We start from the raw sequence: 17,374 nt of genomic DNA on the forward strand, positions 1-17,374 counted from the left end.
TCAAAGTTTCAAGTACAAATCTAATCACTGTCAGTGGTTTCATCAATATATACATCTAAAAATGTTTATTCCGAAATTTAACTTCAATTTTCTCAGATTATAAGGAAATGACGTCGATTTTTCGTAGTCTTGATCCACCTGGTACATACAACGTCATCATTTCGTGATTTTATTCACGCAAATGCTGAACTTATAGTTTTTGAAGAGCGAGTAGGTGAAAAAGGTTTTCAAATATTGAACAATTTTTGTTGTACGCTGTATTTCTTAGAAAATCAATATTCTCAGTAATACCATAACGTCTTAATTAAATTGCTATTAAAGCATCTCTTTTTTATTCAATAATTGATCAGCTGTGCTATTCACTACATAACCTAGCAAAGTTTTGCGCTTCCAACAATTATTATACCAGTGGCGTCGAAAATTACAGGTTTGCAGGATGCCATCTCCAAGAATCTCATCATAACCGATAAATCAGTATTATCGAGTCGTATTTTAGCTATAAACGCCTCCACGGGATCAATAGTCAATTGCGCTTGGTGGCAAAAACAAATCTCCGATATCGGCGAACCGAAAAAAATATCAGATACTGGAATGGAAAGTGGACAAAGACCTAACTCCGAATATCCTTGGTACGTAATAGTGTCTCAAAATATTGGTGTTTGGTATATAATCAGATATATATATATATATTTAGGTACGAAGACGCCGATTCTAGTCCGGGTGTTCGATCTCCGAAATTCATCGAAAGTCCTCCGAACGTAGCGTATAAAGGATGGTGGACGTTTCCTTATTATTCGTGTTCGAATAGAAAATGGATCGTTTCTTATAGCGTTCCGATACCACCGCCAGGAAGAAGAGGGTGAGAAAATTTTCAAAATATTCAAATTACAATTCAAAAATTTATTTATACTATTCGATGAAACATTTTTCCGATTTTATCTATTTCGGTTTCTAATAAATCTCCTTTTTGTAAATATTGTGGCGGTATTTGACTAGCACCTACTCCAAAAGGTGTTCCAGTTAAAATAATATCCCCAGGAAGTAAAGTCATAACACTAAAATATAATAAATATTTTCAAAGTTTCACTTTTTACACTTTTTTTATGTTTTTTATAAAACATTTTGATAAAGATCAAAAAAGAAACTAAATACCTTGAAAAATATTCGATGATGGCGTCAATTTTATGTATCATATTACTAGAATGTCCATCTTGTTTTAATTGACCGTTAACCCACGTTTTTAATTTAACATCGTAAGGATCGCCTAATTCTTCTTTTGTTATTACCCAAGGACCTAGCGGTGAAAAACCTTCGAAATTTTTACACATCAATAATTGACCGTTACTTCTCATTACCCAATCTTTAGCTGTCAAATCTTGCGTCATCGTGTAACCGAAAACGTAGTCCATACTGTCTTTTGCTTTAACGTTTTTTGCTTTTTTCCCTATTACCGCCACTAACTCTACTTCCCAATCTAGTGCCTAAAATTTTAACAAGTTTGTGACTTTTTAGACTCGATTTTGTATAACTTTAGCAGACTTGTCAAATACTGACATGACTTGACATTAGGAAACGTCACATTTTTCATAACCTTCATATATAAGTTATGAAAAGTACTTATGTAAAAACTTTACCGTAACTATTTCAAAAAATAATTTATTAAATACTTTAAAAACTGATAATTAATACTGAAAACAACGATTTGCTGAGTGAACTTCTTGTCTAATGTTAACTTAATTTAAAGTTGTCATATCTATATGTATACCAGGTGCTTGGCAAAAATATTAATACCTCTAAATATCAAAACGATAGTTTCGAAAATTTGAACTTACATTTGTAGCTTGCGACTTGGGAATCGGATCATTCGGACCAATAATCACCGAACCGAATTTATTAAACACAGTTAATTCTTTAGGAAACGGTATATTCCTCATCTGACAATCATCTTTGTAATTCGAAGCTACACCCAGTATTTTATCAGGCCTAGTTATCGGTGATAAAATTTTCACTTTGGATAAATCGTATTGTAATTTCGGGTTAGCGGCAACGCTGCAATAAACTCACTTTCACAAGATTTTTTCTTTATTAATATATATGATAAAATGTAATTTTACTCACTTTTTTAGTTTTCCCAAAACGTCTTCTGATTGATTTAAGAAATCTACTAATGAATTTGGTATAGTCGAGTCGTTTGCATTGACGTCTATAACGTTATTACCGTTTACGATACCGATTCTAGTTTTTTCGTCCTCCAATTTGAATTGTACTATTCTCATATTTATCAAATTATTACCCACACGTCTATTAAAATTCCGACAGAAATTCATCTATTCAAAATATCTCCAACAACTTTTATATAGAAAATCTTACAAATATTTAAATACTAAATATGTTGAATTATTAACGCGATAATTACTTATCTTAATTTTATCTATTTTTTATTTAATGGTAACAAAAACAAAATATTCTCGATTAGACCTTGATGCTAATTTGAATGTTATTACAAAACCAATATACGAAATGTATTATCAATATTTCTTAGAAATAATTAAAATTACCCAAAAAAAATTTTTCGTTCATCCTCGTACAATACGTCAAACTCAAACGAAACTAATATTATAGTAGAAACTTTTTTGTAACTTTTGATTTTAAAATATTTCGTCTAATTTGCGTAGATTTGAAAAATAATATTCATTTCTACTTTTTCATTTCATAAATTTTTTTATGTATTATATTTATTGAGAATAAAACATATAAGCTGTAAATATTTGCACACAATAAAATTAGACGACATTATATTGACAAACAGTTTTTATTAACTCGATTCGTTTTATTCTATCCATAAAATAATAAAAATTTCTTTTATATCTGGATTTGAAAATCATTTATATTATCATCAAACACTACCTAACTATTTATTTAAAAAATATATATCAACTTTAATTAATTTAAATTTTCCCGCATATCAAACATCATCGAATTCGCTCGTTATATTGACATTAATAAGTTGTAAATTTTGGAACCGTTCGTGATATTCATACTGAATACATTGTTTACACTACCACTACACTAACATTCACCAAGTTATCGAAACCCGCATCAGTATAGTCTAGTGGAAACGGTATGTTCAGTATTGTCATGAAAATGATGTTTGTGACCTATGGCAAAAGTAACCTCAAACCTACAAGCATCTCTTCGTTGTTATGAAAAACAATTTTATATGCCGATAAAATAAACAAAATTAGATACTTTTTCGATTTTTTATCACAGTACTACTTTTACGTGTACATTAATTTAATTGAAATTTTTTAACTTTATTAATTAAGGGAATAAACCAGGTACGCTACTGATTTATATTATATAATTTGGTTAACGAAAACTTATGATCCTTGGTATATTGTTATTTGAACTTTCTTTCAGATTGAAAGGATTTTTAAGCTTAGACGTGGATGTATCATACTTGGAAGTAAATCAATGCGAAACAATAAGAAATCAACAAGTGAATAATGAAATTAGCATCTTCCACGGATCTCATAAATGTCACAATTTTAGTACAAAGGTAATCGATTATTTTGAAAATTTTGTCGCGTTCTTTATAATTATAAAGTGCTATAAAAAAGTTAGGCTAGAAATTCAAAAATCATATAAAAGTATACAAGTAATGGAACCAATATGTTAAAAAGAATTGACCAAATTTAATTTCAATTGTAGTTCCTTGTTATTTTAAAGGTATGATTTTTCCACATACTTCATTTATCAGCGTTTTTATTTTATTTATTCAGATAAAATTTAGTAATTTTTTTGCGCATCATTCAAAAATTCAAGACTATCCTTTGTTCTAATCTATTAATTACTCCTGGAATTAAATCTCGTTCAGTACAGAAATTAAGTTGGGCGGAAATTAGAAATTCTTATCTCCTTTGGGAGATTTGCCCCCGGCTCTTTTGTGTTAATGAAGTGAGAGCTGTTCATAGTTAACACTAGATTACCTTCTCTAAAACCGCATTCGTCACATTATGTCAAAGCATGGTAAAGGCCCTGGGGTTAGTTATACCATTTTTTTTATTCACAGTGTATCTACAGATCAAATCTTAATCAAGAAACTTGGACTAGGGGAAAGTATCATTGTGTTTGCAGATCAGGATTTTATTCAGAATACCACCAAGGCATTTTTAATGGAACGTTAGTTGAAAGTGAGTATATTTCATGAAAATTTCAATTTAAAGTTTTCAAATTAGGGGTACATATTATTTTTGTATTGATCTTTCAGTTGCGTGGTCCGAATATTTAAAAACTGGCAGTAAATCGTGGGAATTGATATTCCAGTGTAAAAAATGTGCTCCAGGATGTCTTTTTTGTCGAGATCCTTCACCATGCTTAGCTACATATCATTGGCCATTCAGGTAAATAAATTAAAAATGAAAATTAACTAAATAGAGACTCGAAAAGGAAAATAGGATATTCAAACTAAGTTTTTGTCATACTAGAAAATGAATATGGAGGAAATTGGAGGAGTATACTAATTGATTTTCCACTTTACAGGATCACTCTTCTAACATTCTCGATAATCTGTGTGATTTGTACTATAATATTAATCCTGTATATGTACAAACACCGAAAACTAAAAGTTTTCAAAGTCGCCAGCCCCATATTTCTCAGCATAACTTTATTGGGATGTGCCACAATGTACTTAGAGGTAAGTAACCCCACACAATTTAATTCACATCCCCTAACTATACAAAAAACATTTTTCTTTACAGATGGCAGCTATTTTCCCAATTTTGGATCAATATTCTTGCATAGCTACAAAATGGTCTAGACATTTGGGTTTTTGCGTCACATACACCGCACTTTTGATGAAAACTTGGCGGTATGTATAAATTGATGTCAAATAAACATCTGTACTAAATTTTTTCCTGTTGTTTTTTTTAGAGTATCTCTAACTTACCGAGTAAAATCCGCTCATAAAGTGAAATTGACTGATAAACAACTATTGCAATGGATGGTACCAATCATCTTGGTAATGCTGATATATCTAGGTACCTGGACAGTATCAGATACTCCAAACACAGAAGAAATCGTCGATAACGCCGGTTTAAGATTCAAACAGTGTTTGTACAATTGGTGGGATCACAGTTTGGCTATTGGTAAGATTATTTTACCCTAAATAAACTCTGTTTTGTTTGATTATTTTCACTTTTTAGGTGAAGTATTATTCTTAGCTTGGGGCATAAGGGTGTGCTACAATGTTAGGAATGCAGAATCTTTATACAACGAGGCCAGATTAATTAGTTACGCCATATACAATATCGCCATTGTTAATATAATGATGATTGCATTTCAGTGAGTACTTATATTCGTTTAAGTAACTTAACACTTATATTTTTTTATTACTAAATGATTTTTATTTGATTTTCTTATTATTTAATTACATTTTTATTAGTTTCAAAGAGAGACTCAAACTATTTTGTTTACTTTTCCAGTTTATTCATCTTTCCAAGGGCCGGTCCTGACATTAAATATTTACTTGGTTTCATACGGACACAACTTTCTACAAGTACCACCATAGCATTAGTTTTTGGCCCAAAGGTAAGTTACCATATAATTTTTTTCATATTTCATTCTACAGGGGGGTATAGAAACATAAAAAAATGATTTTTTGATTATGACTTAATAATTGATTATTAATGTTGCAGATTATAAGGGTTCTTCGTGGTCAGGGTGATCAATGGGACAACAGAGCGAGATCGCGTGGAGTAACAGCTTCTTTTTCATTAAACGGAATTGGTCTTGTACCAGAAGAAGCACCAGATCTGTTTCAAGAAAACGAAGAACTTAAAGTGAGTTTTTTCTGTTTTTTTTTTTTTGTTATTGGAGGGTTCATATTTTCATAATTTATTTTATCTTTTCCACAGGAAGAAATACAAAAATTGGCTGCTCAAATCGAGTTTATGAAAATCATTCATATGGAAAGCAACAACCGGCACGTGAAACCGAAAAGCGGGGGTTATTTTTCCGTTCAAAACACCACCAGTTTAATTCATAGTCCTTTGACGAAAACAGGTCTAAATCAACCGACTAAACCACCGGATGAAATGTGACAACACCTTAAGGCTACTTACGGCCTTAGAGATGTAACGGAATCAGCGCACTACCTCAAAGAATACGTAACAGGCGTCGATTGGCTCAAAACGAGTTTTAAAGCTAAAACAAAATGCTCAGAAGAGGCAGAAGTTGTTCCTTTGTAAATATAGTAATATGTAAGAAAACAGTAATATTCAATTCAACTTCCCACATTTTATAATAATCGGTCAATTAAGAACCTCAATTATATTGAAATTATAAAAAATTTGGTAGAAACGTAAAAATATTGTTTTACTAAAAATAAAATTGTTTATAATATTTTTTAAACAAGTGACACTTTTTATGAATAAATGCTATCTATTTGATACATGGTGATGTATTGAAAACCAAAGTCAAACTAATGATTTTGTAACAATAAAACGTGTCACTTTTTAATTTGAACAATGTAAATAGAAAATTACTATAAAAAATTCGCATTTTTTTAAATTTACTTGATCTCTATGAAAAATGACTGATTTTTATATAGTGAATAATATTAGAGAGTATGTGCTTCAAATTGTGTGATATCAAATAATTTTAAAATAACAAGATTGATAAAATTGGTGTAATCTTCAAGTTTATTCAACAAAAATATTCAATCTCTCACATGATTTCTATTAATAATTTTTTTTTAAATTAGTGACAATATGTCATTCGGAAGGAACTTGAAGAATCAATTAAAAAAACTCGATGTCAATATGTGTTGAATATATATAACAATTATATCTTAGATTTAATGTATAAATTTATATATTTTTCAAATTAGACTGCCAAAGAAGAGTAAACTAATTCTTAATTTGAGAATATTAAAATTATTCAGGGGCTCCAGGAGTACAATAAACTTTTTGAAATACCATATTTTTCTTGCAGCTATTATAAGATGGTCGATCAATATTTTAAACTTTTCCTTCAGCATTCCACGATGAGCATATTCTAAACTACAGATGGAGTTTGTACTAGTTTCAAATAGAATATGATAAGTTTACTTTACTTTGTTAGTTGAAAATAGTGTGCCATTGTCGATATGTTCTAGAAAAACATGTTTGTGATAGATATTATATTCGGTACAAAATGTAGTCGATGAAATACGACAATACATATTTTTTAAATGTGAAAATTTTTATTTTGGAAATATTAATATAGATACGTATTAAATTGTTGTTATGTCTAAGTATTAATTATTTATTTATTTTATGGAGAAAAATATATAATATATTGCGGAAGAAAATAACTTTTCCTATGTTTTTAGCTTTTTTGTTATGTATACAAATTTTCAGTAGCAAAATTATATAAGAATTGTTTTCTCTTTTCACTCTGTACATTCGAGTAATACTGTTAATATCTATAAATGTTTTATATTTATATTGTTTTGAATATATATATATATATATATATATATATATATATATATATATATATATATATATATATATATATATATATATATATATTACCCATTGAAGAAAAAAGATATATATTCCTATGAAAAATGTTGAATAAATGTGTTTACATAAAAATAAACAATCTTTAATATCGTCCCACCTGATATCATTACCATGTAGATGCTATTTTCTGTCACTGAAGAAAAAAAACATGAAACGTTAATAACTTCATAAATAATTATATACATATTAATTAGGTATTATTAACAAATCGCCCTATGAGAATACTCTCCTGTTTTTTATCCCACCTGGTTTGAAAAGGTTGGGGTGAAGAATTGAAAAATATAAACCTTCGAAAGGTTTGTTCCAACCTGCTAGTCGGGACCGTTCTCGGAACGGTTATTGGAAGCGTTTATAGATATTTTCTGCACAAACTCCGGCTATGCACGGTTCTTGTAACAGTACTTGTTATGAACCAAGTATCGAAAAGATTGTCCCTGAAACGATTCACAACGATCCCTAAGTCGGTTGGAACACAAATAAGAATCGTTCTTATAACGGTAAACGCCCGGTTGGAACACGTAATCTCTATTGCGCAGAATGGTCACCATACCAAGGACAGTTTTTTGATGAGTTGGAACGAACCTGATAATTTTCGTAGAGACTTCTTTCTACATAACAAAACGGCCTTTGTCATTGATGGCTTTTTTTTCAAAAACAGTCATTTGGCTTTAAATACAGTCTATATAAACCGTCGTTTACGTTTAGAAACGTCGTTAAAGAGTCTATTTTCTTGTTAAATTAACTCAAAACTTTGAATAATTATTTAATCACTAAAAAATTATTTTGTATATTTACGGAAATAGTATGACTATCAGAACGTCTAAGAGAATCTTCGGTACTTACTAATTTAGGGGGGGGGAGTATGTTTAATTTTTATTTTTTAATTATAAAGTTTAAACAATGGAAACAAAATTCATTAACAAAAAGAACCTAATTTCCTATTTAAGAGACAGTTGGAAATTTTTTTTTGATAGATGGCGTTAGCTACGCATTTTGCATTAATGCTTGACTAAAGAATACCTAAGTTTTTTTTTCACGCGATGGCGGGTTGGTAATATTCAACATAAACCATCCTTTTTACCAATACAAACATTCATTGAGTTGGGTGTATTATGTGCTAAGCATAAAGATTTAATTTTTAAGAAAATATTGAAATCTCTATCACCTCACTTAGGGAGATAATTTTGATGAAGAATAAGAGGCTTAACTGGTATTGACTCAAATATTAATGCGAAATGCTGCGTAGCTATCGAAAATTAAAAACTCTAAATTAATAACTATCTATGATCACATATTTAACGAGATTTTTTGAATTGAAGGATATTGCGTGTTGAAAAATAGTTCGTTTAATTTTTGAGAAAAAATTAAATATCCCCCATTTATTTCCCCCATCCCCCATAAGGTTAGGTTAAGAGCTCTATGAATTAATAACTGTCTATAACTTTGATGCTTTGTTGTAGGAAACTCACCAATCACATTTATTATATAGGATTGTCTCTTACAAAACCAAAACATTTTGACAGTAAATTTTCTTTTCTTAATATTTATAACATAATCATACAGTGTGGGGAGACTGAATGGATTAGAATTTATTATTTCAGTCAATCTACAATAATTATAGAAAATCCTGAAACTCATCAAATTCAAATTATAAATTGACTTTCTTAATAGATGAGATTTCTAACTGATGATAGGATGTAGAAAGTTTAGAAAACCAAATCTTATTCTTGTTTTACATTAATTATAAACATGTGTTACTTCATTATTTAGATACCTATTTATGACATTCTACTATAACCATAATTATTATATTTATATAGTTTCTTACATTCGCTTAGTTCTTTATAAAATTTCAATTTTTCTTTCAAATCTACTATCTTTAAACAAATTTATTTAACTAATTTGATACATAATATTAATTATATCCTAGAGTTATCTTTTAGAGCATATCTATGTATTTCCTATGTATTATAATATGTGCTAAGATAAAAAATACGAGCCCACATTTTTAAATTATCTTTTTCACTTAATTTCTTTAGTATATTCGTATTGATATCTTGATACAAATTTACAAAACTTACAAAGGATCAAAGGGAATTTATATAAAGATACGAAAATGAATTTTGAAGTAGTGATAAATGTAAATAGTACGACGAGAGAGAATGAAAAAAAAGACTTAAGAAAATAGATAGGAGAGGTATAGAAAAAGTTTGTTATCTAGAAGGAAGAACAATTTATGAAGCAATGGATAACAAACTTTGTAAGTTCACTGTAAATGTACAAAGAGATAAAGATATCTAATTATTTATGTAGAAAAGAAAAAACAATATAAATCCAACTTGTTACAAAAGAATGGAAGAAAAGAAAAAAGATTCAGAGAACATGACGAATTGGGAGTATTTATTACATCATAAGTCTAGAAAGAAACGGTATAACAATTGAAATATGAGATAAATCAATGTTATAGAGAAATGTACAACGGAAATAAAGATAAAAATGAAAATTATTAATGGGTGACCTTCTAGATGATATCAAAGCATGGATTATAATACAAAGGAAATGATTAGATATATTTTAAAAAATAATACTAATAATAATAATAAGAGAAATATTACACATCAGTCAATTATACAAATTTGTTTAGGGTCGATAAATGAAAATAATTAAAATGCTAGAATATAAAAAAACTACACAAATATGATAATTATGGGTAGAGTAAAATGTCATAGCAGATATATAATTAATGAGATTACTGTAATGAACATTAAATCCTAATTATGTACATAGATTATATAATAAAGTAATATTACATATTATAATAAATGTAAAATGATCTTTATCTTTATTATATATGTAGACACAAATGGATGAAGTTATACCAACCTTTCAGACACTTTTCATAAAAAACAGGTTTTCCATTGAATAGATACAAGATACATTACTAAAATATGAATAAAACCTTGTAGTGATTGATAAGCAAAGAAAATGCCATAAAAATTCAATCTTGTCTGGAAATTTTCAAATTTTATCAATTTTCATCCAACTATTATAGATAAGAATCTTTTATACTTTAAAAAATGTTTACAATCTTTACAAAAAAAAAAAACAAACAATATCTATCGCACACTTGAAATTGTTCAGTTCAATTTAACATTGTTTGGATCAAAAGGTCCTCTAAATGGTGAACCAGTGGCATCCCAAGATTTCTTCAGAGTCTCATGAAGTTTCAATTCTTCAGAAGTCGGTAATCCTAGTCGTTTTCTTTCTTGATTCCACTTTAATTCTTCAATTTTCGCTTGTTCTTCTTCAGACAGATCTTCATAAGGTCTAGAACAGTCTATTTTTGATATGTCTAATTCAGTTTCTCCTTTCACTAAACAAGTCCACCATTTTTCTCGACATTTCTCCAAATGTATTTGTAATTTTTGTCCATCTAAAGACCAGACAGTATCGTTAGCTTTACATTTTTCACAAAGCTCACCTTTTAGCAAATAATCTTCATTTTTTGACTGTACTGATATACTAGTTGGTAGTATACTAACCATCAAATGTTTCCTATTGATATTTTGCGGTACCTTCACTGTAACATCTACTTCCTTTATTGTTTGTGACCAACAATAATTATCAAAGATACCTCCATTGTAATAATCAGATTTTGTAAAAGTAAGCTCTGTCGATTCCTCTGTAGTCGTAGATGTAACTTCATCTATATCTATAGAGCTTTCTGCAACAACTTCCTCTTTAGATACGGGTATATCATTTGAAGTATATTTCTTGTCTGGCTTGAATTTTAAAAACGTATGCCTCACTAATTTTTCCGCAAGTCCATCTGGTAAACCAATACTAGCATGTTCATCTTTTGCGATATGATAAAAATCTGTTCTAAAAATTAAATATATATGTATAAATTTATTGTAATATAATATTAGGATATACTTATCTTACCTTCTTTGTAAAAACCCAAATATATTATCCAAAAAATTGGGCAGGGTTCTGCATTCTTTCAGCATTTCGAATAGTATATTATCAAAATTTTTACCAGACATTTCGTTATTATAGATAATATACTAACAATTTATTTATTAAACGTCAAACTCGGCCATTATTCATCTTCTTTTTTTTCCCTCTCTATGGCCTCTGCTGCTTTTCTTCGTTTTTCTCGTAAATGACAATTGAGATGACTATCGAATCGCGCTGAAAAAGACGTTTAGTTTTATAAACAAATTTTATAGCACAACTCGATATAATTGTCTATGAAACTTATTGAATGATGAAAAATTGTTTTAATCTAATAAATAAATAGTGAAATTACTTTTAAGTATTTTATATAAGAGTTTATTTAAATTTTACATTAATTGATTGAGTGGAATTATTACATGGAATTTTAGCAGTCTTAAAAACCTACGAGTGCTTTTAAGCAAGAAGTATATACTTGATAAACTAATAGATAAAAGTTCACCGGGTCAACTCCATTGAGAATACGAAGAAATTTTTAATAAAATGCAAGTAAAAAAATACATTTTCCTCCTAATTGTAGCATCCATTAAAGTGAATTGTTCAGATCCTGAAGAAGAACAAGGAGTGAAATATGCAAACAAATGTGAAGGTAAAATTCTTATAAATTGCACAATTTATATATTGATTAATACACTTTTTCTATAGTTTGTAAGATATTAGCTATAGAACTAGAATCCAGGTTAGAGGAAACTGGTAAAACCAGTGAGGTCATAGAAACAGGATATTCTGTAGATGATGTAAAACCGAAAAAGAAAAAGGAGTACAAGAAATCAGAGCTCAGACTTGTAGAATCCTTAGAAGGCGTTTGCGATAGAATATTGGAATACAATATACATAAGGAACGAGAAGATAGTACAAGATTTGCAAAAGGTATGAGCCAAACATTTCAAACTCTACACGGATTGGTAGATAAAGGTGTCAAAGTCGAGCTTGGAATACCTTATGAACTTTGGGATAAACCTAGTGCGGAAATAACCAAATTAAAGACCCAGGTATATATTTATGAGAATTGACGAGTTTTTTAAATAAATTAATAAATTCCTCATTTTTTTAGTGTGAAACCCTACTAGAAGAAAACGAGAGCGATATTGAAGACTGGTATTTCAACTATCAAGGAAAAGAATCATTAAAAAAATTTTTATGTGCAGACAGAGCGCTCAAAAATCAAGACTCCAAATGTTTAACAGAGAATTTGAAAGGTGAACCAAGTGAAAAAAAGAAACCAAAGAAAAAAGTAATTGTAGAAGAAAATAAGGAAGAATTGTAACATTATTGATCTTTTTTATAACTTTTTTAATCTATAAATGCTAAAATCTTGAAATAAATATTTGAAATTTCATTTAAAAACAATTCAATTTATTTACCATTCAAATATCAAAAGAAATTATGGAAAATGAATTATATTCAAACAATATATTATATATAACATACTAGAAATTTCATCATTTATTAATACAACTACATAAAGTTTTACGCTTGTTTCGAAGCTGCTTCTTTTTCTCTCTCTGCTTTAGTTTTTCTGATATGTTTAGCCTTCCCTCTCAATGCCCGCATTCTGTCCATCTCATCTTGAAAATCGGCGTGTTCGTCTCTATACAAACCGTAGTATCTCAACTTCATCATCAATTTACCGATTTCTATGTGTCTGGGATAATAGGCATGAACTTCTTTTCTTAGATGAATAGGTTCGTCACTGAATAATTTTACCACTTTCATAGATTTAGCGTTCGTAGGTCGAACCACCTCACCAAATATTCTGTTGCTGAGTCTATTCATACGTCTAGCGTATTCTGTAGTTTGTTTAATTAAATCCGTGTATTTTGCGTATTTACTCATTTCTATTTACTAGTTTGAAAAATTAATTAATGAAAAAAGTAAGGTTAACGCATTTGACATTTCTTCTTCTTATTTAACTAAACGGTTTGTGTCATAAGAATTTCCAGCTATTCAATTTAACAAACGCAATAATATTAAACATAAATCAAATAAAAAAGAAGAGTTAAGTATTATTAATTTTATGCTATTAGGTTAGAAAGTATAAAATCAAAACGTTATTTATGATTAGAACAATATGAATCCAAATTTATTGAGTTTTGGCTTCAATTTTAAAAAGGCGATAAGAAAAATTAATAGGCTTTACAAAAATATTAATCATTATGGCACTAGTAAAGAGATTAAAAACGTACCGATCGAAAAAATGAGAAATATTGGCATTTTAGCCCATATCGATGCCGGAAAAACTACGACGACTGAAAGAATGTTATTTTTGGCTGGTTTAATTCAAAATATGGGAGAAGTTCATCGAGGTAATACGGTAACTGATTATATGGAACAAGAACGCGAAAGGGGAATCACGATAAGATCGGCAGCAGTTACATTTTATTGGAAGAAACATCAATTTAATCTTATCGATACTCCGGGACATATAGACTTTACTATGGAAGTAGAACAGACTCTTAACGTGTTAGACGGAGCTGTAGTAGTGTTGGACGGTACTGCAGGTGTCGAAGCACAAACTTTAACAGTTTGGAGACAAGCGGATAAAAATCAAATACCTAGAATTATTTACGTGAATAAGATGGATAGAATGAACGCAGATATTCACCTTTCGTGCGAAACTATCGAAAATAAATTGCGAATTCCTTATTTATTACTTCAATTACCTGTTATAGAAGAAAAAAAGTTTATAGGTATAATAGATGTGTTAACTATGGAACTCATTACTTACGGAAAGCTGAATGATAAGTTCGTTAAAAAAACTCAATTAACAGAAGAAAATATTTACTTCGAAGACGCCAAATTAGCCAGGTCAAAATTAGTGGACAAGTTATGTAATTATGACGATAAATTAGCAGATCAGGTTATATCAATAGATTCTTTAGATAACGTATCGACGGCGGATATAATTAAATCTTTGAGAACCGTGACGAAAAATCAGACCGCGGTTCCAGTTTTATTAGGAAGTTCTTATAAAAACGTCGGCGTTCAAAATTTAATGGACGCCGTCGTTCTATATCTACCTACGCCAAATGATTCAAATAGAATATTCAATTCATTCGAGGACAATTTATGTGCCAGAGCTTTTAAAGTGTTACACGATCAACAAAAAGGACCGTTAATATTTCTAAGGATATACAACGGAAATTTGAAAAAAGGACAAAAGATATACAGCTTCAAACAGGATTGTTCCGAACAGATTGGTAGATTATATGTAGCGTATGCGGACGATTACGAAGAAGTAGATTCAATCACCACTGGAAATATAGCTGTGGTAACTGGAGTAAAAAAAATAATGTCCGGTGATCTGATAACAAATTCCAGTACAGCCGGTCAAAAAGCTAAAAATAATATCCTCAAAAAAAATAAAAACATTGAAAAAGATATTGACAAAATATTGGGAATAGGAGTATCAATTCCGGATCCAGTATTTTTTAGATCTATCGAGCCTACAAGTGCAAGTTATCAGGCATTATTAGAACAAGCTTTAAACGAATTACAACGGGAAGATCCCAGTCTCAGGGTAAGTTTTAATGAAGAAACTGGACAAACCGTACTCGGTGGTATGGGAGAATTACATCTGGATATCATAAAAGACAGATTATTAAAAGAATATAAATTGGAAGTGGATTTAGGTCCGCTTCAGATAGCTTATAAAGAAACTCCGATACAAAAATTAACCGATACTTTAACTGTAGAAACTAAAATAGGTTCCAGTAAACAATTTATAACAACAAAATTAACAGTACAACCCATAGATATATCTAAATCTTCGAAAGAGATATTAAAATTAGATAAAAGTCCGGAATACGCGAGCAATATCGCTAGTATATTTCCCAAACATTTAGTCGCCGTAAGACAAGGCATAGATGTGGGATTAGCGCGAGGACCCAAGATATGTTGTCCGGTCGTTAACGTCCAAGTGATCCTACATTATTTAGAAGTAGGTAAAGGTACTTCGGAAACGATGATATCGGCTACAGTTACACATTTAATTCAAAAAATATTGAAAGAAGTCGATACGAAAATATTAGAACCTATAATGGATTTGGAAATTATTTCACCCGAAGAACACGTTTCTGTTATCATATCTGATTTATCTAGGAGAAGAGCCAACGTTTACAACATAGGAATTAGGGGTAATTCTAAAGTAATTTTATCCAAAACTCCGTTATCTGAATTACTAGGATATTCTACCATATTGAGGACATTATCATCTGGTACTGCTACGTTTACCATGCAATATTCAGATTGTGAAAAATTGTCTTCGGAATTAGAAGCTATCGCTATTAAAAGTGTTCGGGGGTTCTGATGTCAAATTAGTGTTTGATTATTTAAATTTCTATCTGTGATAAATGAATTTAATAAAAATTATTTGTTTGTTGAGTATTATTTGTTTGAATCTATAAAAACCAATAATATTTTCAGTTTATATTTTTAATTTTTGGGTCATATTTAACGAGATTTATTAATAAAGATCAATTATTATAAAGGAATGGATGAAAATAAAGACAATGGCGCAAAATTGAATAGAACAGGAAAGTGAAAAGAAATACTTGACAGATGTTTTATCCAAATCAATTTAACATGAAATATGAACACATAGGAAAAAAAATTATTCAAATAATACCATATTATCATGCTACTTGATATTTATATAAATATCACGTAGAAATATCGTAAATAATTATAATTTTGTAATAAATATGATAATTTAAACACAATTATAGTATTTTGTACCTACTTTTTAGTTCATATTAGGAAATTATTTATTAAACTGTAAAACACATCTAATCAATTATATATTATGATTTAATAAAATTCTTAAGCCTTTTTATTTATTCACGAGTATATACATATAAAAATAATATACGAAATAAATTCCTCAACTTTTTTATATATTTTTACTGATAAATGTTCTTGAAATTAAGTCTCTTATAATTATTAATAGATTTTTAACAAGAAATATATTGATTAAAGATTAAAAGAAGGTTGAAATATAGAAAATAGTGTAGAAATTAATTTAGAGACTAGAAATTATAACCATTTATTGGCAAAAACATATAAAAAAAGTAACGAAATTGAAGAAAATGAATATATAGAGTTTTGAAAAATTCACGTACGCTTTTAAAAAATGACAGTAAAATTAAATTTGAAATAGTGAATAATTATATTTACCCAATGATCATAAAGTAAATGACGTTTATACTGGCGGTACGATAAAGGAACTCGGGTCAAATAGGAAAGTACGTTTTTAATTATGTACACATTAATAAAGATCACAAACCAACACACACTTTACCAATAATTTACACAAATTAAAAAAAAATGAAAACCGTCATTTTAACTGCCATTTGCAAAATTTGACAGTACTTACACAATAACAGTGATGTACGATTGTCTAAACGACGTTGAAATATTACAGTAACAGTAAGTACGAGAACCGGTGACATTTTTGAGGTCTACTTTTAGAGACCCTGATAACGTAGAGGGCTCAACTAAATAAGGGGGTTCACAAAACGCTTTTAATCTGTAAAAAAACTTGATTGTATTTTAATTTTTTTCGGTAGTTTCCTGATAGGCAAAAATAATCGTTATATTAACGAATCAATTTGAGGGTGGCAACATACCCTCAACATTTTATTATTGATTTAAACTTCATTTTTAGAATGTTATTTCAATTGTATATAACCATTGATAAAGTATTGGTTAATAGATATCTGGTAGAATGAATTTAACATCTCTTATTCCTGATATTTGTTACATAATAATTCAATATATTTTTTATATTT

At 29.1% G+C, this 17,374-nt stretch overlaps 6 protein-coding genes across 7 annotated transcripts in view; 3 read left to right on the forward strand and 3 right to left on the reverse strand.

Moving 5' to 3' along the window:
- Positions 1 to 7,442, forward strand: part of LOC130894988 (probable G-protein coupled receptor CG31760) — an 82,399-nt gene extending 74,957 nt beyond the window's left edge. For both annotated transcript variants that reach the window (XM_057802074.1, XM_057802073.1), the window contains exons 4-15: positions 428 to 629; positions 695 to 859; positions 3,421 to 3,559; positions 4,073 to 4,193; positions 4,271 to 4,403; positions 4,543 to 4,696; positions 4,761 to 4,870; positions 4,933 to 5,147; positions 5,205 to 5,343; positions 5,484 to 5,589; positions 5,697 to 5,840; positions 5,916 to 7,442. In XM_057802074.1, the coding sequence (XP_057658057.1) occupies positions 428 to 629; positions 695 to 859; positions 3,421 to 3,559; positions 4,073 to 4,193; positions 4,271 to 4,403; positions 4,543 to 4,696; positions 4,761 to 4,870; positions 4,933 to 5,147; positions 5,205 to 5,343; positions 5,484 to 5,589; positions 5,697 to 5,840; positions 5,916 to 6,101 (1,814 nt within the window). In that variant the 3' untranslated portion in view covers positions 6,102 to 7,442. The remainder of the gene's footprint in view (positions 1 to 427; positions 630 to 694; positions 860 to 3,420; positions 3,560 to 4,072; positions 4,194 to 4,270; positions 4,404 to 4,542; positions 4,697 to 4,760; positions 4,871 to 4,932; positions 5,148 to 5,204; positions 5,344 to 5,483; positions 5,590 to 5,696; positions 5,841 to 5,915) is intronic.
- On the reverse strand, positions 886 to 2,413 carry LOC130894993 (fumarylacetoacetate hydrolase domain-containing protein 2-like). Its single transcript, XM_057802081.1, has 4 exons — positions 2,119 to 2,413; positions 1,833 to 2,049; positions 1,153 to 1,481; positions 886 to 1,055 (listed from the first exon to the last, which is right to left on the reverse strand). The coding sequence occupies exons 1-4, from the start codon at positions 2,325 to 2,327 to the stop codon at positions 905 to 907; spliced, it is 906 nt and encodes a 301-aa protein (XP_057658064.1). The 5' UTR covers positions 2,328 to 2,413; the 3' UTR covers positions 886 to 904.
- Positions 7,443 to 9,598: 2,156 nt separating the features above from the next.
- Positions 9,599 to 16,942, reverse strand: LOC130896020 (nudC domain-containing protein 3). Its single transcript, XM_057803753.1, has 3 exons — positions 16,761 to 16,942; positions 11,514 to 11,762; positions 9,599 to 11,450 (listed from the first exon to the last, which is right to left on the reverse strand). Exons 2-3 carry the CDS (start codon positions 11,612 to 11,614, stop codon positions 10,706 to 10,708), a joined length of 846 nt encoding a protein of 281 aa, XP_057659736.1. The 5' UTR covers positions 11,615 to 11,762; positions 16,761 to 16,942; the 3' UTR covers positions 9,599 to 10,705.
- Positions 11,783 to 12,935, forward strand: LOC130896021 (protein canopy homolog 3). Its single transcript, XM_057803754.1, has 3 exons — positions 11,783 to 12,174; positions 12,231 to 12,577; positions 12,640 to 12,935. The coding sequence occupies exons 1-3, from the start codon at positions 12,069 to 12,071 to the stop codon at positions 12,850 to 12,852; spliced, it is 666 nt and encodes a 221-aa protein (XP_057659737.1). The 5' UTR covers positions 11,783 to 12,068; the 3' UTR covers positions 12,853 to 12,935.
- Positions 12,970 to 13,481, reverse strand: LOC130896022 (28S ribosomal protein S33, mitochondrial). The gene has a single exon (XM_057803755.1). The coding sequence runs from the start codon at positions 13,419 to 13,421 to the stop codon at positions 13,056 to 13,058; it is 366 nt and encodes a 121-aa protein (XP_057659738.1). The 5' UTR covers positions 13,422 to 13,481; the 3' UTR covers positions 12,970 to 13,055.
- Positions 13,564 to 15,971, forward strand: LOC130896018 (ribosome-releasing factor 2, mitochondrial). The gene has a single exon (XM_057803751.1). The coding sequence runs from the start codon at positions 13,657 to 13,659 to the stop codon at positions 15,892 to 15,894; it is 2,238 nt and encodes a 745-aa protein (XP_057659734.1). The 5' UTR covers positions 13,564 to 13,656; the 3' UTR covers positions 15,895 to 15,971.
- Positions 16,943 to 17,374: the final 432 nt, after the last annotated feature.

Source organism: Diorhabda carinulata, chromosome 6 (assembly GCF_026250575.1).
Source record: "Diorhabda carinulata isolate Delta chromosome 6, icDioCari1.1, whole genome shotgun sequence".
NCBI lineage: Eukaryota > Metazoa > Arthropoda > Insecta > Coleoptera > Chrysomelidae > Diorhabda > Diorhabda carinulata.

Bases quoted from the DNA above. Each gene is read 5' to 3' on its own strand.
- LOC130894993 (XM_057802081.1), bottom strand. From the start codon at position 2,327: ATGAATTTCTGTCGGAATTTTAATAGACGTGTGGGTAATAATTTGATA. The intron at 1,482-1,832 runs GTAAGTTCAAAT...TTAAAATTTTAG, and splicing joins CCAAGTCGCAAGCTACAAAT to GCACTAGATTGGGAAGTAGA. The intron at 1,056-1,152 runs GTATTTAGTTTC...ATTATATTTTAG, and splicing joins ATCATCGAATATTTTTCAAG to TGTTATGACTTTACTTCCTG.
- LOC130896020 (XM_057803753.1), bottom strand. From the start codon at position 11,614: ATGTCTGGTAAAAATTTTGATAATATACTATTCGAAATGCTGAAAGAA. The intron at 11,451-11,513 runs GTAAGATAAGTA...TTTAATTTTTAG, and splicing joins TTTGGGTTTTTACAAAGAAG to AACAGATTTTTATCATATCG.
- LOC130896021 (XM_057803754.1), top strand. From the start codon at position 12,069: ATGCAAGTAAAAAAATACATTTTCCTCCTAATTGTAGCATCCATTAAA. The intron at 12,175-12,230 runs GTAAAATTCTTA...CTTTTTCTATAG, and splicing joins ATATGCAAACAAATGTGAAG to TTTGTAAGATATTAGCTATA. The intron at 12,578-12,639 runs GTATATATTTAT...TCATTTTTTTAG, and splicing joins TAACCAAATTAAAGACCCAG to TGTGAAACCCTACTAGAAGA.
- LOC130896022 (XM_057803755.1), bottom strand. From the start codon at position 13,421: ATGAGTAAATACGCAAAATACACGGATTTAATTAAACAAACTACAGAA.
- LOC130896018 (XM_057803751.1), top strand. From the start codon at position 13,657: ATGAATCCAAATTTATTGAGTTTTGGCTTCAATTTTAAAAAGGCGATA.